At 38.2% G+C, this 27,259-nt stretch overlaps 1 protein-coding gene across 1 annotated transcript in view; it reads right to left on the bottom strand.

Moving 5' to 3' along the window:
• LOC122806873 (tubulin monoglycylase TTLL3-like) overlaps positions 1-27,259 on the bottom strand; it is a 406,187-nt gene that overhangs the window by 16,463 nt on the left and 362,465 nt on the right. Inside the window, exon 13 of the mRNA XM_044077644.1 lies at positions 10,386-10,821. Within this exon, the coding sequence (XP_043933579.1) occupies positions 10,386-10,821 (436 nt within the window). The remainder of the gene's footprint in view (positions 1-10,385; positions 10,822-27,259) is intronic.

Here is a 27,259-nt window from a genome sequence, read left to right on the forward strand (position 1 = left end):
GCACATCAGTACATGTTTATACAAATATATAAATATAGAAATTAAAATATTTAAATATATAAATATAAATGCTTAAATGTGTATATAAAAAAATATATATAAAACTGCATTATTAAATTCTTTAATCAAAATGAATTACTAAAGTGCATGAAGTAACATTCACCTAAATACAAAATGAATAGGCTAGACACATATAAATTTAATTTAACATATATTAAAAACCTATTGCAACGTTGTCATAAAACAGAGACCACACAAGTTACAATTTTGCAGCTCTCATTTTCAATACAGGGGCAATAGATAAATGTTCATTAAGTCCCGGGGTCCTATTGCCCTCTAAAAGCAGTTGCCAATATAATTCCCTTACCTCAATCCTGGTCTCCCAGGGACCCCCCCCCCCACATCCTGATCCACCTTTTCAACCACAAAAAAAAAAAACATCTTGCCTGGGTGCATGCTAAGGTATGTTTGTAAAGTGCATTGTTATTATCTTTTGATTAAGATGTTCGTAAATCCTTCTTTTTAATTTACGTGTAGTTTTTCCAACATAAAATGCTGCACACTGTTTACATATAGCTAAATAAATCAAACCTTTGCTGCAATAGTTGGAAAAGCTATCACTTTTAACCATATAACCCTTCTCTGCAATACACACTGAATCCTCTTTTAAAATAAATGGACACTGGGCACAAAATCCACACTTTTAAGTGCCTATTCTTTTTCTATGGGCTAACTAATCTCTTTCCAATAATTCCTTTAGGTTCCTTCCTTTCTTGTATGCAAACTTTAAAGGAGCTTTAAACAGTACTTCCAACTCAGAGTAGCAACCAAACTTACCCCAATGTTGGGAAATCATATTTCTAATGGGGGGGTATCCTGATTATAAAACATTACATAGTTACCCCCAAAAACACCATCCCCTTATTGACTGGATGTTTCGATGTGACGAGTATCCATAGGGGAAATCTGCCCATGGAGAGTATCCACCCTTTCACCCCCAAGAATAGGGCAAAATCTACCAGTTCTTCCTGCCTTCACCTCAGCCATGACCTCTACTATCAATTCCCTAGGGTATTTTCTAGCCAGAAACATATCTGTTACTTTAGTACTTTCACATTCATAATCCACATATTTAGAGGTCATTCTACAACTGTAAATAAACTGTCCCTTTACAATACTTCTTTTCTGCTTAAAGGGATAAGAACTGGTGAAGTACAAATAGGAGTTAGAGAAAGTCTCTTTCCTATATACCACTGACGCAAATTTCTGTAATTCTATGTCTTTTTTTATTGTAACATCCAAAAAATTCATCTCTTGAGAGTAAATATGGTGGATAAATCTTAGAAATTCTGTAGTCTGATTCAAATATTGTATGAATTCCATAAGTTTAGTTTCATTACCCTTCCAAAAAAGACAAATATTGTCCAAGTATAATTTATAATAAACCCAATATTGGGCATACTCCGAGTGAAGAACAAACTTTTCTTCCCATACCATAAGTACAATATTGGCATAGGTTGGGGCACAACAAACCCCCATAGCAACACCCTGAATCTGCCTAAAGAATTCACCCTCAAAGAATAAGAAATGATGCCCCAAAACTAGATCCATGAGTTCTGTGTACACTAAAAAAGTGTTATGGTCCAATTTTCCATATTGATGGATTGCCTCCTGGAACCACTCCATACCAGTTTTGTGGGGGATTACATTAAATAAATCCTGTATGTCTAATGTGACAAAAATAAGGGACTCTGAATACATGGTCAACAAAAAGCAGAAGCCAGCAACTGTGAGCTGTATAAACTAATTTAGTTAAAAAATAAAAAAAACACAAGGATAGCAGACCGGTTTCGGCTATGGTGTTAACCTAGCCTTCATCAGTGTAAATACCCAAAACATCTTGAGGTTCTTTTATACACATAGAAATAATTAATCACAAAGTTTCATTGGTGAGCTCATGAATATTCATTAGTATACAAAATCATAAATATTCATTAAGACCAGGCTGGAAAAGTCCACCTAATTTCACAATCCATTTCTTTTCTTTTACATTTAGTTTGCTGTGCCAACCAGATTTATTAGATCTGTCGCCTATTATTTTATCGATGATGGTGAAATGAAATTTTGCTGTGGTATGTTTAAGAGTATGTTTATACAGGGCATTACTCATTCTCTTACATTTAACATCACTGAGGTGTTCAGAAATACGTAACTTGAGAGGTCTAGATGTTTGTCCTATGTAAAATGCATGACAACTACAAGAGGCCATATAGATGATCCAATCCGTGCTGCAATTTCCAAAAAACCTGATGTCATATATAGCACTGCAATTGCTGCTGGAGAATTGGTTGTTTTTTAGCACATGTTTGCAATGGCTGCAATGGCCACATGCCATGCAGCCCACAAGTTTATCTCCAGAAATTAAGGTTTGGGTCATATTCTGGTTAGTGGCATCATGCTAATGTTTGTAGTGACTGAAATGAGATCCAAGATTTTCCCCCTTCTAAATGAGAACATGCAGGTCTCGGATAAATATTGTGACAAAACATTGTTGGCTAGAAGGATGTTCCAGTGTCATCTAATGGCATCAATGACTCTGTTTGTATTTCTACCATATGTGGTGATAATTCTTGAAGACCTCCTCAAGTACAAACATAAATCACAGAACACAAACAACAATCTACGATTTAAGACTGAATCTGAGCAGCTACCATGAGTGATACTGTGTCAAAGAATATTTCTGTATCCAGATTAACAAATCATTTAAGAAGCCTTTGAGATATAGTGACCATTCATATAATTAATTAATTAATTAATTCATTCATTCATTCATTTATTCATTCATAAATTCATTCATTCATTTATTCATTCTCTGATAACTTACTTAATCCAGTTGAGAGTCACGGGGAGTTGGAGCCTATCTCAGCACTCAATAGGTGCAAGGCTGTGAACTAAGCCTTAAGGGGATGCAGGCCCATTACTGGATAGGTGCAAACATGCACGCATACACAAACACACACACACACACTCTCTCAATCATATGTGGCACACAAACCTACAGGCTATTTTGAAGCTCACCATTTCACTTCACACAGTGATTGTACAGTTGTATAAGAATGTACCATGACAGCAGATGTCCTGCTGATCACTGTTGCAGTATTCCAAATAAGCTGGATGTCCAGCCATGGTACCAAAGCCAAATCCTTCCACAGAGCCATGTGTCCAATGTATGATCTAAGCCTGGAGTTTTAAAGGTACATAGGTGGATGTATGATCATGAAACCTCAGATAATCTCCAAGCCAGTAAGCTTGCAGACACTTGAGTCGCAAGATAAAATGGTCAGCTAAGAGGGTAAAAAAATCAAAAGCAGTGGTCCTTCATGGTCCATGAAAGAAGGAAGGAAAGTTCTAATAAAGGGGGAAGGTAGGGTGGGAAAGAAGACTACAACAGTGATCAGTAGGACACCAGCTGCTATGGGAAGTTCTTCCTTAGAACACTGTTGCAGCATTCCAAACTGCTAGGTGATTCCCAAAGCTAAAGAAGTATGAAGGGTGGATGGATTAGGGATGGGAGAGTTGTCCAGCATCCCAAAAGGACTGACCTGGAAAAGGCAGTTCTAGATTTTAGAAAGGAATCCATTTTGCAATGTTTAGTAATGGTATGCATAGAATACAAAGTCATTGCTTCTAGGATAGTTCTAGAGTTAATTCCCTTAGAAAAAGTTCCAAATTAGGTCACTGCTCCAGCAGACAAAGATTTACCATGTTGTGTTCAGCAACAGCCACTGGATTTAAAAATCCATTTGGCAATAGTTTGCTTTGAGACTGATATATCTAACATGTAATCTTGGAAAGAAACAAGCGATTGATCAGATTTGTGGAATCCTTAGTCTTGTCCAAGTAAAATCTGAGCTCCCTGTATACACCAAGACAGTGTAGAATTATTCACCTTTATTTTGTGAATTAGGAAAGAAGAAAGAAAGATTGATGGCCTGATTAAGGGGCAGTTCATTTACCACTTTAGGCATAAATGAAGAATTGCCCCTCAAGGACTCACTATTCTTATGAAAAATAAGGATGGCAGGAATTGCCTTCAGGGCTTACAGCTTGGAGATTCATCTGGCTGAGGTAAGGGGTTATGGTTTTCCAAGTGCAGAATTTAGAGAAGCAGAGGCTGCTGCTTAAAAAACAGAAATAGAGAGAATTTCTAGCACAAAATCGAAGTTCCAAGAAGGCGAGAGAGCTTTCCTAGGAGGTTAAAGGTGGAGGACATCTTTTAGGAATTGTTTTAGCTGTAGTCTAGAGAGAAGACAAGAATCCAGCAGTAGGCAAGCAGAAATAGGTTCATAGGTATATAATAAGCTAATGATCACTAGGGCCCTTATAAGTGTAGCCATGCAACCCAAATGTGAGACACAAATTTGATTTATACATAGGGTGATTTACTGAGTACCTCTGTCCATGAGAGACATAGGTGCCAGACCAGGGGTGAATTTCTGATTACTCAAACTTTGGTCCAAGCTGCTCTTAAATAGGGATAGGGAGCAACTCTGCTTCAAATAGATGGGGAGCCTCTTCCAGAAAATGGGAATTCCCTGAGAAACATAGCCGTTTCTCCAACATGTTCTACATATGTTGCAAGCAAAATTTAGTTCTTTTAATCTAGTAGGTCTGATGCTGTTTGTATTGCGGATGTGCAAAAATTCATCAAAACAGGGTCCAGGGATACTTTGTATGAAAAGCAAATATCACCTCTCAGAAGTCTGTATGATACCGAGTAAAGAGACAGGGCTTTGAGGCAATCAGCATTCTTTTTGTAAGGAACCTTTGTGGATATTCCAGTTGCTGCATGTGTCTGGTAAGGTAGATACCGAAGGACTGGAGATATTATACTCTATAATGGGTTTGATGAGGATTGAATACAGTGATGTGATGACCTCTCTGGACCTAGATGTCATGCCCTTGCTTATAAGTTGAGCAACATAGAAGGATTTTCTTACTACCTTGGACAAATGTTGGTCAAAGGTTATGTTACTATCTGTATGAGATCCCAGATCCCTGACTAATTAATCAACTTGTAGGAGTATTTTATTGATGATGTAGTTACCTGAGGTGGCTGACTTCCCAAAAGGTACTATAATGCATTTCTTGCTATTGGGTTTTAAGCTATGGCTTTGGCACCAAGTGTTTGTCTGTATCAGACTTTCCTGAATGGTGTTCTTATATTGGGGGGATTCAATGACTGCTCCCAGTTTGCAGTCATCTGTGAACTTGGTTAGCCAGAGGCCTCTGAAGTTTGACTTTGACATCCAAGATGTAGATGCCACAAAGGAGTGGGCCTGGCACAGAGCCCTAGGGGACTCCATTGGTTACTAGTCTCTTTTTGGAGGTGGCCTCACCAATTCTAACCTCCTGGGTCCTATCAGTGAGCCAGCTATTTATCTTGTATGTTACAAAGGGGTTTATACCTCATTCTGTAAGTATCTTGAAAATGCCCAAGTGGGGTTGTGCCAAATGCTTCAGCCAGATCTAGGTACATAGTATGCACATTTTCCATTCATCCGTTTCCTTAATGATCTCTTGAAATAAGTCTACCAGATCACCAGTAAGCATGATCTTCTTTTGACAAAGCCAAACTGGTATGCATCCAGTGTCTGGAGGTCTCCTATGTCCTTGTTGATAATTTCCATGATAATTCTTTCCATGGCTTTGCAAATATGACAAGTCAGTAGTTTCCAAGATCTGTTGAAGATCTTCCCTTATGAAGGGGGTTGACTGTCACAGCCCTCCTTTTACATTGTACAAAACCTGTTTTGATAGTTAAATAATGACTCCAAGGGTCCTGATAAGTCATATTTTAGACTATTCATGAGGCATCCTGGGATATTTGTCGGGGTCCATTGAGACTGTGTTCTTGGCCTTAGAGATTGCAGCCAGTAGAGGGTTTCTAGTTATAGTTGGAAGGGTTATGTTTGGGGGTATTTTGGGGGGATGGCTGGGAGTGAGAGGAGGGTAAAATTGGAACTGAATTTGTCTGCTGACAGGTTCCCTATATTGCCAGGCTCAGTGAATGCGGCACATTTAACCATCAGTTTAGGACTGTGTGCTGCCCTGGAGGTTTTTGACATAGCTGAAGCAGGCCTTATGGTTATCTTTCACCTGGGAGGCTATCTTTATCTCAAAGTTGGCTTTGCATGACCTAATTAGCCTTCTTAATTGCCTATTTAGTTTGATGAGAGAGTTTTTATCTATTTTTTTATTTATTTTACTTATTTTACATTTGTTAACCGGGTTAGTCTGGCTGAGCTTTTGGCTCATTTTCAGCAGAGACCCGGGGAGAAAAGCTCCTCAGGACTAGAAAACAATTTATTAAATTTTAGTAACATAGCAGTAACAATCAGCTATAGGATCTTACAAGCAGAGACCTGGAGAGAAAAAAGTTCCTCAGGCAATTCAATTATACAGTGCATTAACAATTGGTAGACAAGTATATGAGTTGTTACAAACAAGGTTTTAAACAATTGGCAGAAGAAAATGTGACTAGTTACAATATTATTTAAGCTGCTTAGAGCAAAATGAGGTAATAGTTAGGCAGATGCTTATTTAAAGTGGGTAGGATCTAGTTGTATAGGAGTTTGGAAACAAGAAAGAAAAGTAAGAATGGCTAGTAGGAGATGTATGGGAGGTAGAGTATAGGAGACAGACTAGACAGGTAGGTTGTTTTGAGACTAAGAATTAAGAGTGGATGGAGACAGAGGAAGGGAAGAGGTAGAAGAGGCAGGGGAATAGTGTTAGAGATACATTAAGAGTGAGGTGGTGACATAGGTGAAAGGATGGTGGTTTCAGGGGGGGTTGGCTACAGTGGCAAGACCACTTTGTTTTTAGGTATTTCCTTGTGGCTAATTTGAAACTTTTGCTATGCTGGAGGAATTTTATTTCCAAGGGGAGTTGGTTCCAGGACGTAGCTGGGTTATAGTTATAGAGAAGGCAGCCTATTTTGGTTTTGGGTTTGTAGATGTCTAATAATTCTTGAATTGAGCTGCGTAGCATCCTAGCAGGGGACTATTTGGATATGATAGTGGAGAGGCTGGGGCAGAAGGAGGATATATTTACGGGAATTACCTTTTCTGACACTTGTCATAATTTTTTTCTTTTTGATGTATATCCTCTTTAATTTGGGATGCCACCAGGGCAGTTTGTTCTGGGGCTAGTCCTCAGCTTACTTCTGGTAGTCACAGCAACATCTATCCAGCCACTGACATGGTTGTACAGAGTTTCTGAGGGCAATTAAGCATATGCTGCTGTGTTCTCAGAGTTTGGAGAGGCATTTAATTTTGACAATCCATCACCTAATAAAGGGTAATTTGCCTTGGAATAGTTTATAACTAATATTTGTTTTAATGGGATTACAGAGTTGATTTTGATTTTGAAGAAGACAATTGTATGGTCAGACTCTACTAGGTAGGATGAGGTATTGTGGGGATGCAGCATTCTCCCATATTTGTGATCATGAGGTACAGTATGTTGGAGCCTCTAGAGGGTATATTCATTATTTGGTCAAGGATGTTTGTATTTATGAAGTCCAGAAATCTCTGTACCTGTAGATTTGAGGTCATGTAGAATTCCCAGTCTATATTGGGGTAATAAAAGTCTCTTAAGAGTAGGATGTAAGGTTGGATGCTAAGTGTCTCCAGTAGGTCCACGTATGCACTGTAAGCTTCTTGGGACATGGAGGGTGACCTACAGCTAGTTAGGATATGGTATGGGATTTTGTCTATGGTGATATGCACATGGAGGAACTCCAGCTCATTATCCTGTTTGACCACCCTAGAGGTATGCTTGTTACTGATGTATTTGAGACAACTCCACCTTTAGCCCTTATCTTATGCAGCTACTGATCTAAAAGTGTGGAAGGCACTAAAATCTTGCACTGCTGGGGTACTCTCTGCCACTTTAAATTGTGTCTCAGTAACTGCACAGATGTCTATATTCTTGAGTGTGAGGAGGGCTTGGAAGGAGTGCTTTTTTTATTTAAGCTCCTGGCATTGAGCAGTAATAGTTTAGAGTTCAGTTGAGTTGATTTTGCTATGTTGGTAGATTTGTCGATTTGGCATTGCCTAAAAAAGGCACAATGGGGGTGCATAAAGTTTTAGTCAATATTCAAAAACCTAGAGGGGAAAGATGCAGACCATCCTTGGCAAAGTAACATGGTCTGTTAACCATGTTCTCCCAATCTGACAAATATTGGATCCCCTTAGACTGACACCAGAAAGACAGCGACTTGTTGAAGTCAATCACTTTTTGCTCGCATTGTGGCATCATCCTCAGTAATGGTAATATGCTGCTTAATGTTAGACTCATACCAGCCTGAGACACATAGTCTGAAAGCTCCAGGAAGGTACATCTCAGGTCATTTACACCTACATGGACTATGATAGAATCATATTGGTACTTGTGGCATAACACTTTTATTCTTTTTGGGTGGGATGCTCACTTTCTCTAGACACAGAGACTCCAACTCCTGATATACCTTGGTAAGCAGCCCCGGTATTTCCTCTCTAACAAAAATCTGCAGAATACCATTGGGTCCTTTGGAGATAATTAAATGGTGTACCCCTTCTCACCATTGTCATAGCATCAATCATTTCAGAAGTAAGGCCTATGGTGGGGATCACTGTAGTGGGCATCTGAGAAGGTGTTGGGCATACTGTGAGTCCCAAAACCTAAGCAGCTATATCCAAGGCTGATTGGGCAGTCAATCTCAGGCCTAGGCCTCTTAATTTTTTTCTTTTGCACAAGCTGCATGTCAGGAGTGGAAGGATTCACCACTTTTGCTTGGGCAAGGTGTTTAAAGTGCTGGGTCTCCAAGCAGGAGTTAAGGGACAAAAGTCATATTCATAAAGTCTTAGGAACAAAGGACTGGCAGATCAAACAAGTTCTGTAATTGTGCTCTGTGCCTGAACAGAAAAGGCACTATGAGTAGAGATCCTTGTAGGGAATCTGCCTACCACAATCACACTTTCTTCTCCTAGCCTACATCAAATAGAGCAGCAAACAGCAATGCAATAAGAAAAATCAAGGTAGCTTCCCCAATGGGGTACCTATCTGAAACACTGAAGGACAGTGGTACCAACAACCATATGTAGAACAGACCAACCGGCTCTAAACCTTTGTCTTGACTGGAGACAAGATAGTCAGGGTTTTCACATTCATACATCCATTTATGTACACTTATGCTCATTTGCTTAGGTCATACATACAATGTATAGCTCTAAGGAAGGCTTTGGCTTTTGTATACCAAACAGATGTCCAGGTTATTTTAGACAGATAACAGTTTGCAATACTTCAACAGTGATCTAAGGAAGGACACATTCTGTTCCTCAAAACCAGTTCCTGTGTACATCTCTGTTTTTTTTCTTTTACTTCCTTTCTACTGCACAAGTTTTTAAATTGAGCATGAGAAAGAAAGACAGCATCTAGTCGTTGAGTCCCATAACAGCCAAACAAAATTACCCATAGCAGATTATCTTTTCTTTGTAAATTAGTGATTATTATGTATATCCTGGTAAGACAGTAGCCATTTGCAGCTGACTCACAGAATGGGAGGTATTTAACCAGCAAGAATAATATAGTATAACGAGAACAACATTAATTTTCAGGTACTTCCTAGGAACAGCTAGCCTTCAGTTATGGTGTCTGTATTATGTGATCAAACTTTTAAAAGTTCGAACACTGTATGGTCGACACCATATGATCGAACTTTTAAAAGTTTGAACGTTTTAACGGAGATCTCTGTACAGTGCGGGATGGAAAGATTTCCCTTTTCTGCACTGTAGTGCGATCTCAGAGTTGGTACATTTAAAGAGCAGGGGGTGGGGGGTGGAGCCCATCACGTGGGGGGTGCAGGGGGACTTGCCCCCTGCTTAAAATGTTCAGGTAAGTTTTTTATGTGCTTTTTTTATTATTAGATTTTCAAACTTTTAAAAGTTCAATCATATGGTGTCGACCATATGATGTTCAAACTTTTAAAATTTTGATTATCTAATATAGACCCCAGTTATGATACAGTGATGCAGTCTCTCTTTGTTTTGAGAGAAATAAAACACACATCTATCACCTACCATATCAGGCACTGAACTGACAAATAGTGTATTACAAAATGTTTGTGATGTCACATTCTAACTCTTGGTTTGTACCAGTCTGCCAATAAGGCAGGACTACACCCTGTTTTAGGAATTTCCTTCTGGAATGTATAGATCTACATTAATGCTCTGTGCTATAACATTTTATGACAGTGAAGGCATTGTTTAGTATTACCAAAACTGATGGCATTTGTCATATAAATACAAAGTTTATAAACTTATCAGTCTTTCAAAGTTCTTTACCTGCTTGTAAATTAGTTCAAAGCGTCCTGTACTGCAGTTCCGGTCATGTCTTCGGTCAATTACAACCCGAATGGTGTCCTCCTGTACATTGGCACATAGTTCAGATGTGATAGGTGTGGATGGAGCCATGGTGGGACTAGCATTTATTTCAATAAGCCAAGGCTGAAAATCCTCACCAAACATGAAGTCAGCCCCATAAAGTTCAAAACTGTTCTTACGGAACTCAACTACATCCTGTGCTGTCTGCATTGCATGTATCACAGCCTGCTTCATGCCAGGAAAGATAATATCACTCCAGACATTTTCAAACCCATTCTTTCTCAGGTAGGTTCGGAACTGATCACTTGACCACATATTGTCCTCAGGCACCAAGGGATGGCGATGTAGAGAATTTGTATAGTGCTTCTGGATAGAGTTGTTACAAAGGTGTATAGACCTGCATAGACAAATTACAGTTCCTCTTAATTCTCCTAGTTACAGTCAAGTTTATGCAAGAGGGAGTTATTTATGCAAACATAATTTGTTGCATTCTGATACATTCCATATACTTTAGAAAATGTCAGTGGATGAATTTATCATCACTTTTGCAGTATGATTTACAATTACTTCGCCATTACACCATGCATTATAACTATGTTCTTAATTATAATTTTTGTATTGTATTTTGAATCTTGCTATTGTGAAGACATCAATAAATCAAACATTAGTAAATTATTAATAGGGATGATGAGGTCATTACTGAGGACAGGTGGTAGAACTGAAGTTTAGAAATAGCTGCTAAATTCACTATGCAGCCAACTTATAACTCAGTTTGCCACAGAACTGCTGTAAAGGCAATCCATTGTTGGCACAATCCTCACCTGAAAAAACTGCACCTTGGCTACTTGACCCTGGGAAGCTACACTCCAGAGGACTGACTACCAAAGTCACCTGCAATGTTTGTAATGTAGGTGTTGACTGTGATCCGTTTCACATAGTGTGGGCTTATTCAAAGACACAAGCATTGTGATAAGAGCTAATAGGATGGCTTCACAGATTAGCTCCACATGATCTGAATAACTTATCTGAATGTTGCCTACTATGTATGCATCAAACAAGATACAATGATGGTTATTCATGATATCTTTCAGTGTCTACTAGACTTCAGTAAGTGAGAAATTATAATCACATAAGGATCAGAGAAACAGAAAAATACACTATGTCATTCATCCTTACAGCAGATAGCCCAGTCTTCTAGAAAATGAACCTACTCTACTCATGAATTTCAACTGTCCCCAATTTCCATCAATGTTCCTGATGTTTACAAATACAATATTCTAGCAGGATTCTCTATGGAGAAGTGTAACCCCAAAACTACTTCAGTAAAAAGTTGGTGTACACTGGCCATAAGGTAGTATTTATCTCACAGGAATTAACATAACAGTTTTCTGAAATGTTGCTTATGTGGCACATGTCATGGAACTAGACAAAAATCTCTGGAAAAATAAAACAGTGGGACTAAAGGCTACTAAAATAATGGGAATATTAGTCAACCACATGTTGGATGAAGAGAGTGAGGTAACTCTTCTTGACAAAAGTTGGGGCATGCTTAAGTCCAATGGTATTACAACGGTATTGCTAAAGAAAAATTTGGCTTACATTAATAAAGTCATTAATAAGCTGGATGATTTCATATACAAAGCATGCAAAAGAAACACTAGAGTTGAAAAGATATTAAACAGCCATTCAGATTCCATATTGGTCCGAAAGTAGGAGAATAAGTCCTTGAAAAAAATAATTTGTCAGTTTGGAGGTAGCATTAGAAATGCCTGAAGACAAATTCAACAACAGGGCAGGTGTTGGAGAAAGGAAATCCACGGGACTGAAGTCCCAGAGCAAAAAGAGATAAGGAAACAGGAAAAGACTGTATCATTTTGGCAGCTAACAGCATTAAACGTAGCAAGACCTTACAACGTCTATGCAATTCAGATCTTATATCCCAGCTCAAAATAATATTTTCTGTAGTTACAATAATTTTCCCCCAACATCTCTAACATATACTCAGTTGGTAATTTTTAAAATCTGCCATCTTGTTACATTCTACAAAAAAATTGCCCATTTACCTCCCTTTTCCACATCACAACTCCAGCAATTGTTATCTACCCAAGAAAAAAATGTTGAAGTCTGCTTGAGGTATAAAAATATCTATTTTAGCACTTCTATGCAAAAATCCTAAACCTTTGGGAGCCATTCAGAAGATGTCCTCCAACTATTGTTTTAAATATTGCTTTTCCATTCTCTATTCTCAGTCTTTTCGAATGGTTTCTGATTGACTTTTGAAGTTATCATGCAGTATAGCTCTATTATTGATTCTCTCTCACCCCAGCTGTAATCTCAATTACAGTTTCAGACTATATGGAAGTCTACTATCAAAATGGATACAAGAGGAAGTGAATATTTGCTAAACTTGCATGCAGCGTTTGCTGTGCATTTAATGGTATAAGTAATTAAGCATGCCCTTGGCTGAAATAAGTAAAACTCCAGTTACATTTCTACTACCAAGTTAAGTCACTATTTGCCACAGTTGTAACAAAGTCTGCCTTGTATATAACTGTTTGAATTACAGAACATGCTCTTGGCATAGACAAATAATAGACAATAGACAGTATTAACTGTTCTGATGACTTAAGTTGACCAGTATGAGTTACTGCACAAATGTGAATCAAGGTTATCAATTGCTGTTCTACAGATATGTGGTTTAATATCACAGGTTATCTGAGCAACGGAATAATGAAGTTACTAGCTGGCTGTGACTATGAAGAAAAATGTTTTTGAAGTATGAGCATGTGTGTGTGTGTGTGTGTGTGTGTGTGTGTGTGTGTGTGCGCGTGTGTGTATATGGTTCTATTATGTTTGTTTGAAAAAGAAAGTTGAATCAAGACATGTTGAAAACACAACATTCTGAAACGTATTTAATGTGAGGTCTGCCAAACCCTTCCTGCACCCCTAACACCCCCTACTAATCATATATACCAGCTCCAGGATTATACAACAGTGGAGAAAGGTAGAGTACCCTGACCCTGCAAGGCTACAATGTCTTCCACACCTTTAGACTGCAAAAGGAATGTGTGAAAACCAAAGGAGGTGGTGTTTCAATCTATATTAGAGATAAATTCACCTCTCTGAGGCCTTAAACCAGGTTTCTGTGACTGCACAGACATCTACATATTCTACTGATAGAAGTGCTTCCAGGGGGTGCAGTTTTTGGTTTAAGCTCCTAGCATTTAGCAGCATGACCCTTATTTTGTTCTGACTGGTTAATTTCATGTCAGTAATGTTGTTTTTGAGACCTTGTCTAAAAAAGACACTATGTGGAGGCAAGAGTCTTCGCCAGCAGCCAAAAACCTAGTGTTGCGAGGTGCAAACCTTCTCTGGCAAACCAGCGAGATTTGTTGACCATGGCTTCCCAGGCAGACAGGAACTGGATTTGCTTGGAATTACACCAAAAACAAAGCCAGTTATTGAAATCAATCATGTTTTTGTTTATAGCAGTTAGACTGGACAACTCCATGGAGTTACTCCAGGTCCAGGTTACAGTGTGTAAGACCCCCATTCAAGTCCAAGGCAGTTATAGATCCCTGTCCATGGATCACGACACCCATGAAGGCTACTTAACCAAGCTGAAGACAATCCAAATTTTACTGAACACACTGGCTATGGAGGATTTAAATTATCCCACCATCAACTGGGAAACCTACTCTAGCCCAAACTCGCTAGCAAAAAAGTTCCTTGATTTTGTGAATTCAAATGCCCTGGAGCAAATTATCCATACCCTGACAAGAGGAACAAATGTTTTAGATCTGGTCTTCACCAACATGTCAAACAGGTGCACTGCTGCAGCTGTTGGACCTTCATTAGTTAAAACTGACCATAAATCCGTCACCTTCAAACTGACACTAACACCAGAACTCACAAAGGGTGAAATCAGACTAAAAAACTTCACCATGCCAAACTGTAGCCTCCTAGATGAAGGTATAAATGCATTCCAAGCCCTACTCCAAGCTAAAAGTTGCAACTATGCCAAATCTTACACTAAAGCCCTACACAATCACTTACGTAAGTGTATAAACTTGGCTGCACCAGACAGAATCAAAGCCAGAGCCCCAAGTAAAATCAAGCTGCCATGGTGGACTTCCAGCATCAACAAACACTACAATAAACACAAAAAGCTGCTGTCCAAGAAAACAAAGACAAGGACCCAACAATGGAAAAGCACCCTCCTCAGCGATGAACAAACAAGAAATGCAGGACAAAGCACTTCAAGCACCCAGGAAATCTTCAGCTATTCATCTCTTTATTAGGGTTAAAACCAGAATGTAGTGCCACACTGAAAGAAAAATAAAGTAAAGCGCTTTTCGTCTGGTGCAATGACCAAACTTCTTCAGACAAGTAACAGCAGGCACAGAGGCAGTTCATCTATATACACACACACACCAGAACACATTCTACTTCCCGCATTTTACGTTGGAAAAACAGACCGTAGACTGCGGGAGCGAGTGTATGAACACCTTTATTGTATCAGGAAAGGCAAGGTTGAAAATGCTCTAGCTGCCCACATTAAAATGAAGCCCACATACAACTTTAACTTCAGGGTGATAGATCATGTAACTGGAGATGTAAGGGGAGGCCCGAGATCTTTACTACTAGAAAAAAGAGAATTGATGTGGCAGATATGCTTAGATGCTTGCCATTTTCCTGGTATTAATGGTGGGTGTTCCATTCAATGTTTACTGAAATTGAAAAGCCTGAATAGATGACATATATTTATTTATATATGTTTTTTCTTTCTTTTTTTTCCCCTGTTATGACTATGTATGTGAATGTTTTTGAGTTGTTCTATATGGTTTACCCACTTTACAATTGTTGACTTTATACCAGTTTGATAATCATGGCTAATTTAGTATGTAAGTGGTTTAATTTTCACTAGGTGGCAACCTTTACAGTAGTGTAGGTGTTGAATAATACAAGATCTGAATTTTAAATACACTTCTGATTAGTGAATTCCTGATTTTTGTCTTTTGAGTTCCTAGTAAATCAGGTATTTGTTTCATGTTTTCTAACTAATAGTTGCCACAATTATGGTAGCACATGTGGTATTATTTGTAATATTAGTATGAACTAACTGGTTTTAAAGTGATTTTTAAACTGATTTTCCAAACTCCATTTTATGTATAGAATTAATTGTTTTTGTATGAGTTGTTTAATTAGGGGGCGGAGGGAAGTGTGTTCTGGTGTGTGTGTATATATATATATGAATTGCCTTTGTGCCTGCTGTTACTTGTCTGAAGAAGTTTGGTCATTGTACCAGACGAAAAGCACTTTACCTCATTTTTCTTTCAGTGTGGCACTACATTCTGGTTTTTACCCTAATAAAGAGCTGAATAGCTGAAGATTTCCTGGGTGCTTGAAATGCTTTGTCCTGCATTTTTTGTTTGTTCAGCAGTTTGTGGTGGTGTTTCGATTTTTTCCTTTGTCTGATGGCTAGCGGGATTTGCACTGATTCCCAGGATCTCTACAATACCCAGGATAGTCATCATGAAGCTGGGAACCTTACTAGGCTTATAGCCATGATTTCTCAATGTTTGGACACTTTGTCAGAACACTTGGATATAATACATCTACCAACTAACTGTGCTATAGCTGCCAACAACCCGAATTCAGGGGTTGACACTTACCAAGTAAGGGGTAGGACCACTAAGATCCTCCTATGTCAAACTTCTGAGACTCTGTAGCCTGATGGAGAACATCCTGAGTGATTTGATGTATCTAAATGGCTGAATACCATCCCTGTGCTGAATAAAACCAGCAACAATGTCCAGTTACCTAATGAGAGATTTTCTCCTGAAGTGACTGTATCAATAGCATTGGATTTGAAATTGTTAGATACAAAATTATTTAAAATAAAAAAACTGCAGTTAGAAACTACTTACTTTAATGAATGTCTAAAGGAGGGAGTTGTTCCCAAGGGGCTGAGATCCTGGCAATACCCGCATTTCACGTTGGAAAAACAGACCGTAGACTGCGGGAGCGAGTGTATGAACACCTTTATTGTATCAGGAAAGGCAAGGTCGAAAATGCTCTAGCTGCCCACATTAAAATGAAGCCCACATACAACTTTAACTTCAGGGTGATAGATCATGTAACTGGAGATGTAAGGGGAGGCCCGAGATCTTTACTACTAGAAAAAAAGAGAATTGATGTGGCAGATATGCTTAGATGCTTGCCATTTTCCTGGTATTAATGGTGGGTGTTCCATTCAATGTTTACTGAAATTGAAAAGCCTGAATAGATGACATATATTTATTTATATATGTTTTTTCTTTCTTTTTTTTCCCCTGTTATGTCTATGTATGTGAATGTTTTTGAGTTATTCTATATGGGTTACCCACTTTACAATTGTTGACTTTATACCAATTTGATAATCATGGCTAATTTAGTATGTAAGTGGTTTAATTTTCACTAGGTGGCAACCTTTACAGTAGTGTAGGTGTTGAATAATACAAGATCTGAATTTTAAATACACTTCTGATTAGTGAATTCCTGATTTTTGTCTTTTGAGTTCCTAGTAAATCAGGTATTTGTTTCATGTTTTCTAACTAATAGTTGCCACAATTATGGTAGCACATGTGGTATTATTTGTAATATTAGTATGAACTAACTGGTTTTAAAGTGATTTTTAAACTGATTTTCCAAACTCCATTTTATGTATAGAATTAATTGTTTTTGTATGAGTTGTTTAATTAGGGGGCGGAGGGAAGTATGTTCTGGTGTGTGTGTATATATATGAATTGCCTTTGTGCCTGCTGTTACTTGTCTGAAGAAGTTTGGTCATTGTACCAGACGAAAAGCACTTTACCTCATTTTTCTTTCAGTGTGGCACTACATTCTGGTTTTTACCCTAATAAAGAGCTGAATAGCTGAAGATTTCCTGGGTGCTTGAAATGCTTTGTCCTGCATTTTTTGTTTGTTCAGCAGTTTGTGGTGGTGTTTCGATTTTTTCCTTTGTCTGATGGCTAGCGGGATTTGCACTGATTCCCAGGATCTCTACAATACCCAGGGTAGTCATCATGAAGCTGGGAACCTTACTAGGCTTATAGCCATGTTTTCTCAATGTTTGGACACTTTGTCAGAACACTTGGATATAATACATCTACCAACTAACTGTGCTATAGCTGCCAACAACCCGAATTCAGGGGTTGACACTTCCCAAGTAAGGGGTAGGACCACTAAGATCCTCCTATGTCAAACTTCTGAGACTCTGTACCCTGATGGAGAACATCCTGAGTGATTTGATGTATCTAAATGGCTGAATACCATCCCTGTGCTGAATAAAACCAGCAACAATGTCCAGGTACCTAACGAGAGATTTTCTCCTGAAGTGACTGCATCAATAGCATTGGATTTGAAATTGTTAGATACAAAATTATTTAAAATCAAAAAACTGCAGTTAGAAACTACTTACTTTAATGAATGTCTAAAGGAGGGAGTTGTTCCCAAGGGGCTGAGATCCTGGCAATACCCGCATTTTACGTTGGAAAAACAGACCGTAGACTGCGGGAGTGAGTGTATGAACACCTTTATTGTATCAAGAAAGGCAAGGTCGAAAATGCTCTAGCTGCCCACATTAAAATGAAGCCCACATACAACTTTAACTTCAGGGTGATAGATCATGTAAATGGAGATGTAAGGGGAGGACCGAGATCTTTACTACTAGAAAAAAAGAGAATTGATGTGGCAGATATGCTTAGATGCTTTCCATTTTCCTGGTATTAATGGTGGGTGTTCCATTCAATGTTTACTGAAATTGAAAAGCCTGAATAGATGACATATATTTATTTATATATGTTTTTTCTTTCTTTTTTTCCCCTGTTATGACTATGTATGTGAATGTTTTTGAGTTGTTCTATATGGGTTACCCACTTTACAATTGTTGACTTTATACCAATTTGATAATCATGGCTAATTTAGTATGTAAGTGGTTTAATTTTCACTAGGTGGCAACCTTTACAGTAGTGTAGGTGTTGAATAATACAAGATCTGAATTTTAAATACACTTCTGATTAGTGAATTCTTGATTTTTGTCTTTTAAGTTCCTAGTAAATCAGGTATTTGTTTCATGTTTTCTAACTAATAGTTGCCACAATTATGGTAGTAGATGTGGTATTGTTTGTAATATTAGTATGAATTAAAAGGTTTTAAAGAATGATTTTTAAACTGTTTTTCCAAATTGCATTTTATGTTTAGAATTAATTGTTTTTGTATGTTAATTGTTTAATTAGGGGGCAGAGGGAAGTGAGTTCTGGTGTGTGTGTGTATGTAGATATCTATATATATATATATATATATATATATATATATATATATATATATATATATATATATATATAATGAACTGCCTCTGTGCCTGCTGTTACTTGTCTGAAGAAGTTTGGTCATTGCACCAGACGAAAAGCGCTTTTCTTCATTTTTCTTTCAGTGTGGCACTACATTCTGGTTTTAACCCTAATAAAGAGATGAATAGCTCAAGATTTCCTGGGTGCTTGAAGTGCTTTGTCCTGCATTTTTTGTTTGTTCAACAGTTTGTGGTGTTGTTTTGATTTTTTACCCTCCTCAGCGTTAACAGGCAAAAAAGACAACTTGTCAAATCCTCCAAGAGCTCCTTTGAGAGAAACCTAGCATGTACAGTCAAGGATAACCATAAAGCCCTTTACAGTTATGTACATAACCTAAAGGGTAGGACCCAAGCATGTGCAGAACTGGTGGTCAACGGTATTACACACACTGACCCCACAGTGATACCAAACCTGCTATCTCTGTGGGGTCAGTATGTGAAATACCACAGAGATAGCAAACCTGCTAGTGGATAGGTTTGGTGAAAATTTCACTCCCTTATCCCCTCCTAACTTACAAAAAACCCTCCCCCAAACTTCCCCCCATGTTACATATCTGAACAGCAGGTCCTCAAAGCCCTGTCCAAGGCAAAGAACATGGCCTCTACAGGAACATATGACATCCCAGGCTGTCTTCTAAACAGGATTAAACATGAACTAGTATCACCACTAAGTAACCTTTTCAATCATAGCCTAACCACAGGCTTTGTTCCAGTGGAATGGAGAACAGTTACAATAATTCCCCTCCACAAAAGTGGCCTAGCAACAGACCCAAGGAATTACAGAGCCATAAGCCTGACCAGTTGCATCTGTAAGGCCATGGAACATATCATTATTGACCTCATAAATATAGACATAGGTGACCTCCAAACCCTGGCCCTACCCAATTTGGCTCTGTGAAAGGAAGATCCTGCCTGTTAAATCTGGTGAATTTCTTTGAAAGTGTAACCAAGGCCATTGGTGAGTGTAAATCTGTGCACACAGCATACCTCGACTTGGCAAAGGCTTTTGACACAATCCCACCTCTGGGCATTACCAATAAACTTAGCAAACTGAATGTAAACCCCTTTGTTGTAAGATGGGCTGCTAACTGGCTCACAAACTGGACACACAATATCAAAGTGGATGACTCCACATCAACCAGCAGACCTGTTACCAGAGGGGTGCCACAGGGGTCAGTGCTGGGCCCCCTACTGTTTGGTATATACTTCTCAGAAGTTCAGGTCAAAACTAAAGGGTTGCGGATGACCAAGTTTGCAGACAACTGCAAACTAAGTGTAATTACTGAATCCTTAAATGATGTCAGTATACTCCAGAATGGTCTCACACAGACCAACGGCTGGTGTATTAGTCACAGTCTCAAACTGAATGCAAAGGAATGCGTTATCATTCCCTTCAGCACAAACAATGCCCCTTCACACTATCAGATTAATAACAATACCCTAAGTACCCATGAAGTGGTAAGAGACCTGGGATCACAGGTTGACCACAACCTTAACTTCGACCACCACGTGTCTACCATTGTAAGGAAAGCTTTATACATAGCTAACTTGATTAGTAAAGGCATCACCCTGAGAGCAAAAGAAGTTATAATCCCCTTATATTTGGCACTTATTCGGCCCATAATTGAATATAACTTCCCATTCTGTATGTATCATACTTAGCATCTACAGCAATTAGAGAGACCTCAGAGTTTTCTAACAGACGATCAAGGGCTTCCAGCATGTGCCTTACATGGACCGACTAAAATCCCTGTCACTATATCCCATATCATATAGACTTCTTAGGGGAGTCTTATGCCTGACCTACAGAGCAACCAAAAACCCAAACCTGATGAACTTACTGCATATCCGTAAATCAAATGGGTCTAGGGCTACCCGTTCCAGGGACTTATATATGGCCTGCAACTTAAATAGGACATGCTGGAGGGACAGATTTATCTCCCAGCAACTGGCACATCTTTGGAACAGGCTACCAATTCATGTGAAACAGAGCACCTCTATAACACTGTTCAAGAGGAACCTGAATGAATGGATGGGGCACCATAAATTCTTACCAATGATAGTGCTACAACACTTCTGGACATGGGCAGTCATCACTAAATGCAATCTTGGGTATTGACTAGTAGTATTACATTAGGTTGAAATTGCTAGGCTTAAAATTACCTCCAGGCTGATAGCCTAGTAATCTACTATGATCCTGTAAATAAACTGAATTAATCCCCTAGACAAAGCCTATACTTGTACTCAGTAGAAAAAACTTGGAACTCCTTACCTCTAACCACCAGAACTATTTCTAGCTGACCCACCTTTAAATTCTCCCTAAATAACCCTTTACAAAATCTTGGGACCTGCTCCTATGCCAATCCTGGCTAAACTTACTTTCTATGCTTCACTCAGCCCTTCAACCTAAATGAGACTTCACAACCCTCTCCAGCCTCCTACTCTACTCCTTTTTTGTTTTCTCACTACCTTACGTTACCCACTTCATCTGTAAAGACCTTTCCTCTACCTCCTTCTCTTTCCTCCCTACTCACTTAAGCTACCTGAAGACACCCTACCCTGCACTCTTCTTATATCCTTCTTTCTTCTATAACCATAATATGAACAGCCTCTCTCATACTAAGACTTCACTCAGTTTTCCCTCATTGTCTCTAATCATGTAATCACTAATATCTCTAAGTATATTATTAGGATTGTCTCATGTCTCATTTATTGCACACTAATTCATGTAACAAGTAATATGACTAAGAAGTTTTTCCTCGCGTATTTTCTCCAACTCATGTTATGGTTTTCCATTGCACTCTACTATGAAACATTTGTTCTGTGTATTTTTCATTAGAACATTTTTTCACTTTTATGTTTTGTAGTGTAACATGGTACTTCATCATTTAAAATATCCATAATTGATGTTTTGTACTGTAATGTGATACTTTGTGATTTAAAATATCTGTACTTGATTTTTGAAAGACTGTGATCGTGGAGCTTTTCTCCCTGTGCCTGCGCTGAAAATAGGTACTTTCTGGCCCAATCGGACTTTCCTGGTAAACAAATATATATAAATATATAAATATAACTTTACAGACTAAAGTTGTAATAAAACTGTGGGTGCTAATAACAGGAAGTTGAAAAAAGGGTAACTTTATATTATGTATTGTATGAGATTGCTTGCTTGAAATGCTAATGGGCTGATAATACTATTTCAGAAAAACAGAATAATGGCAGATTTGAAATATTCATGTCTTGGATTGTGTAACTGCAGGAGACACACCTTGGTGAAACTAAGAATAAAACACTCTTCAAGGATAAATGGATGAGAGTTGCAGCAGAGGGAGCATTTCCTTCTATCCCAAGGTGTCCTCTTGCAAAAGGGAATATACTGATGAATGGGAATGTTATTATGTGGGAATTAAGAGCTTCCTAGGCAGAGGCAGTCTTTCTGTTTTCATTGCATTCTTCATATCAGGGCTGGCTGTCATACAGAGAGGTTGGAAACGCAAGAAACAGGCTGGTTGCCTTTCAGGAAGGTGTTAAGTATCTATGTATCGGAGATTGTGAGGGTGGCCTAATGGTTAAGGTGTTTGCCTTACAAACAGAAGGTGCAGGGTTACAGTCTCACAAGGGATAATTGCCTAGGCTTAGAATGGCTCGCAAGGGCAGTTAGCTTAGTACTTATCTATGAACCTATGTGGGGGATGAGAATGTGGTGAAAATGATTATAGCTATAAAAGGAGGCATAAAAGCAGTTAGAACCCCCAGGCTAAGGAGATATGTAAGGATTTACAAAAGGATTGTAAGACTGTGTGGTATTTTCTTAATGGTCTGGGGGTCCTGGGCTCTAGCTTTTAATGAAAAAGTATAGGTTAAGTATTTAAAACTGAGAAAATACATGTATCAACAGACTAGGGATATTTGATAGTAAGAATTTTACAACGTCTTGTGATATCTGATCAAGTCCATTACAATGCCAAATACCGGGTGGGAGGTTGGCATAATGGTTAAGGTGGTTACCTTACAGAGACAAGGTTCAGGGTTTGATTCTTACATGTGGTAATTGGCTAGGATTAAAATGGCCCATCAGGGCAATTAGCCTAGTACTAATCTATGAACGAATGAATATATCCCTAAATTCTTTTTAAACACCTTTATTGAATTATTATTTGTGACACAGACAAACTTACATATTAGCAAGTTCACATTTAAAAACATTATAAGATATATAACAATATATATGATGTATAGTCTAAGCAACATTACATAAATTATTCAATGCCTGCCTTCCCTTAAACTTCATTTCTCCTCAAAAACATTTTTCTGCATGTATTGTTCCCACAATTTTCATTTTTCTATGTAATTTACTCCTATTCTTTTCTAAAGATCCCACTTCCCATTCTTTTGTCTCCGTTACAATATTCACTATTTCAAGCATAGTTGGTTTAGATTCCATTTTCTAGTAATTGCTTTTTTGGTATCCACCAAAATTAAACTTAGCAGGGCCTTACTGTGTCTAGATAATTCAGATACTGTAACCCAGCTTAAAAAAATAATTTCCTTAGTTACACTCATTTGTTCACCCAATATTCCTGATGGAGTAATATGCACTCCCAAAACATATGCTCTGAGTTATTACATTCTTCCCCCATCACAACTCCAACACTTGACATCGACCTGAGGACAAATTCTTGGTGTCTTCTGGGATATAAAAGAATCCATGCAAACACTTCCAGGCAAAAAATTTTAAATCTTCTAGGCTTTGTTGCATATTTGGAAGCCATGTGTACATCCTCCCATCGTTTCTTTGTGAATTGCATATCTAATCTCTCTTCTCAATCTTTTCTGACTACTTCTGATTGATTCCTATATAGTTATTGTGCAATAGTTTATGTGCCATATGAATGATCCCTTTTTAACAGCAGCATCTGCTCAACCAGTGCAGGTCTTTCATTTAGGATTCCCCTATCCCTTTCTCTTTTTCTGTATCAGGGGTCTGTAACCTTCACTATCAAAAAGAGCCATTTTTGGCCCTTCTCCCACCAAATAAAATTCATCTGGAGCCACAAAACCTATTTGACCCCTAAAATGAAGATAATACATACACAGTGTATAAAGTTTTATATATAGTTACTCTATTTTATATATATATATATATATATATATATATATATATATATATATATATATATATATATATATATATATATATATATATATATATACTGTATGTATGTGTGTGTATATATATATATATATATATATATATATATATATATATAAACTACAGTTTGTTGGATTTATAAAATTATAGATCTACAAAAAGAAAACTACTGACATTTTATTGCTGTTTTTACATGTTATAACAAAGAAAACACCACACTCTTATGAGGAGGGAAAAAAACACTGTCAAGTGTATGCTTACTTTGAAATAAAACAAAGAACTATGCAGGCCTGTTTGAGTTCTTCCCTTATTTGTAGAAATTAATAAAATAAAAAGTAGCCCAGTTTGAAAGTAATAAAACATATAGCTGCAGCCTAATAGCTTTGAAAATTGTAAATATAAAAATAGGCCAGTTTGTATTTAATTATGACGAGTGCAGTTATCGTCTTCTGTTTTTTGCTTCAGCCATGTACAGCAAGCAGCTGTCAAGCCTGAACATAAAACACAACCACATTAGCTCAGGGTCCAAAATAAATACTTTTTTGCAAAAATAGCCTTTTAAATGATAGTGTTCTCACCTGTTTACTGTGATTTCTGTTTCTGAACATCACTGCAGACCTTCTCTGTATCAGGGCTGTAAGATGTGACTTTGATCTTCACACAAATTGAAGGCTGTCATCCACGAGGTGCAATATTTACAGTTTATGTAGTTTATGCTTGAGAAAACCTGCTTGCAGAAGTATGTGAATCCAAAGATGGACAGGACTCCAAATACGTACTTCTTCATGTTCATATAAATGTCAGGAATGGCATTCAATGTTTCAAACATAAGTTGTCAGGTTTGGGGAGGTTTTCAATATCACTCCATTTGTGCGTCTGAGCGAGAATGGCCTTCTGACAAGCAACATCTTTGAGATCTGCTGTCAGGCTTTTGAACTTAGACACCCATAAGTCTTTATCAGCTATGTCAGCCAGTTCAATTTCAAGATCGGTTTGACTTACTCCTGTAAATGGACATGTTCAGCAGGGATGGGTCAATGTCCAGTGGTGTGACAGGGAAGGTTAATGTGTTATTTTCCTTTCTGAACTCAAAGAATGTTTCCCCAAATGCAGTTTGCATTACAATGATTGGAGGCTGTAAATACTCACAATTTATGTGATTATGTGCTTCTCTGATCTCTCTCAGGGAGGGGAAGGGAGAGAGTGTACCTTTCTATACATCTCTGGCAAACACCGTTGTCTTACTCTGAAATGCCAAAACATTCTCCAGCATCTGCATGGCCGTGCTTCCCTTTCCCTGAAGACTTTTGTTCGGTGTGTTTAAGTGCAGTGTCATACCACCATGAAGTGCAGCTCTTTCAAGCAATCTGGATTTTCCAGTTCAGGATAGGTGACTCCCTTGCTTTCCAGGAATGTTTTCATGTGTTCCCGACATGCAGCAAAGCGTTTCAGCACCTCTCCCCTGGACAACTATTAGACTTTGTTATGCAGCAGGGAATCCAAATATGCACTGTCAGCTTCATCAACAATGAACAGAGTTGTCAGTGGTTTAACCCTTTTGACATAACTTTGTTCACTATTTGAATGACAAGGTTCATCACCTCCATGTATTAAGAAGGAAATATTTGAGCACACAGTGCTTCTTGGTGCAGAATGCAGGGAAATGTCAGCAGCTTTCTATCCAGTGACTTCCAAAGTAAAGTCACAAGCCCATGTGCTCCTCTCATACTAGATGCCCCATAAGTAGCCACTGACACCATGTGGGTGGTGTTTATTTCTTTCGCTTTTAAAAAATTCATCACAGCCTCACAAATGCCCTCCCCACCTGTGTTTGGCCTTTTAGCAGTATCAACTCAATGATTTCTTCCTGCAGCCCATCAGAATTCACATATCTGCATAACAACGCTGTCTGCTCAATATTGTTTAGATCTTTTGACTCATCACAGGCAATTCAGCATGCTGGAGCTGAATTAATGTCCTCACTTTGTTGACTGCTGATGTTTGCTGCCATCTTGATGGTCATGTCCTTGGCAGTCTTTGCAGAGAAAGGCATATCTCTAAGTTTCTGAACAATTTCAGGTTTGTTTTTGAAGTCAGAGAATAGATGCTCAGATATTTTAATGAATAATTCGTTCATGTATTCTCCATCTGTGAACAGCTTTCCACTCCTTACTGTCTCCTGAGCTGCCACAAAACTAGCAGCAGTAGTTGAGTTTACAGACTTATTTACTCTGATCAGCTTTCCACAGCAGTTCTGAAATCGCTCTTTTTCATTCCTCTCCAGTTTGGTACTTTTCAGAAAATGCTGTGTGTTTGTTCTGGAAACGTCTTTCAACATAACATTTTTTGTTGTTTGCTAATTTCTCACCACATATCAAGCATACAGGTAAACCAGCACTGTTGGCAGTGAAAGCAAATGAATCTTTCCAAGCAGAATTAAAATCTCTATTTTCTTCCGAGACTTTTCTTTTTTTGGATTTACCCATGGTTAGCTTGCAGAAGGTCGAAAACTCAAGACTAGCCACCTACAGGCAGCAGGGAAAGGCAACGGGCTGTAGACATTGTAGAATGTCATGCATATTTTGGTTGAAAAAATATTAAAACACTTTTTTTTTTATTTTTATTTTAGTGTCGCGGTATCACCTCAATCTGCAAAATAAAAGGTGATCGCTTTAAAGGAAAAATAAAAAGCCATTGTTTATTTCCATATCATTCATTTTTTTCAAAGTTACAGAGAGCCACTTCAGAGGGGAGGAAGAGCTGCATGTGGCTCCAGAGCAGCGGGCTGCAGACCCCTTGTCTATATTCTGATATAAATCCTTGATAGGGAAGGCATTCACTAGACTGCAATCCAAATATCTTCTTGGCCTCTTCCCATTGTATTACTTTTCCCTCGCTAAATATTTGTTCCCAATACTTTAGTTCCTTTGCCAGTTTCCCCCAGTAAATTACAGGCCCCTCTTATCTATTCTCTGTACTTCTCTATCACCAGAATCTTTTTCCAACATTTTCATGTTGACTTAATTCTTAGTATACTTTCTGCTAATTTATGACTGTTGTCATTCTCATTAAGGATCTGAGTCCAAACTCACATTCTTTCCTTATTTCTTGAATTACTCCTTACTTCATCAACATCCCTTTTCACTTTGAATTGCAGCTTTCTGCTTGTGCTATCTATAAGAGACTTAAGTGTGAAGCTCTGAAATAACCTTTCAAATTAAGTAATCCTAAACCTCTTTGTTCTGTTTGGAGAATCGGCTTATTCCACTTGACTCTTGCGCTCGTCCCCTC

This window comes from Protopterus annectens, chromosome 7.part0 (genome assembly GCF_019279795.1).
Source record: "Protopterus annectens isolate FY-2018-M chromosome 7.part0, PAN1.0, whole genome shotgun sequence".
Lineage (NCBI taxonomy): Eukaryota > Metazoa > Chordata > Ceratodontiformes > Protopteridae > Protopterus > Protopterus annectens.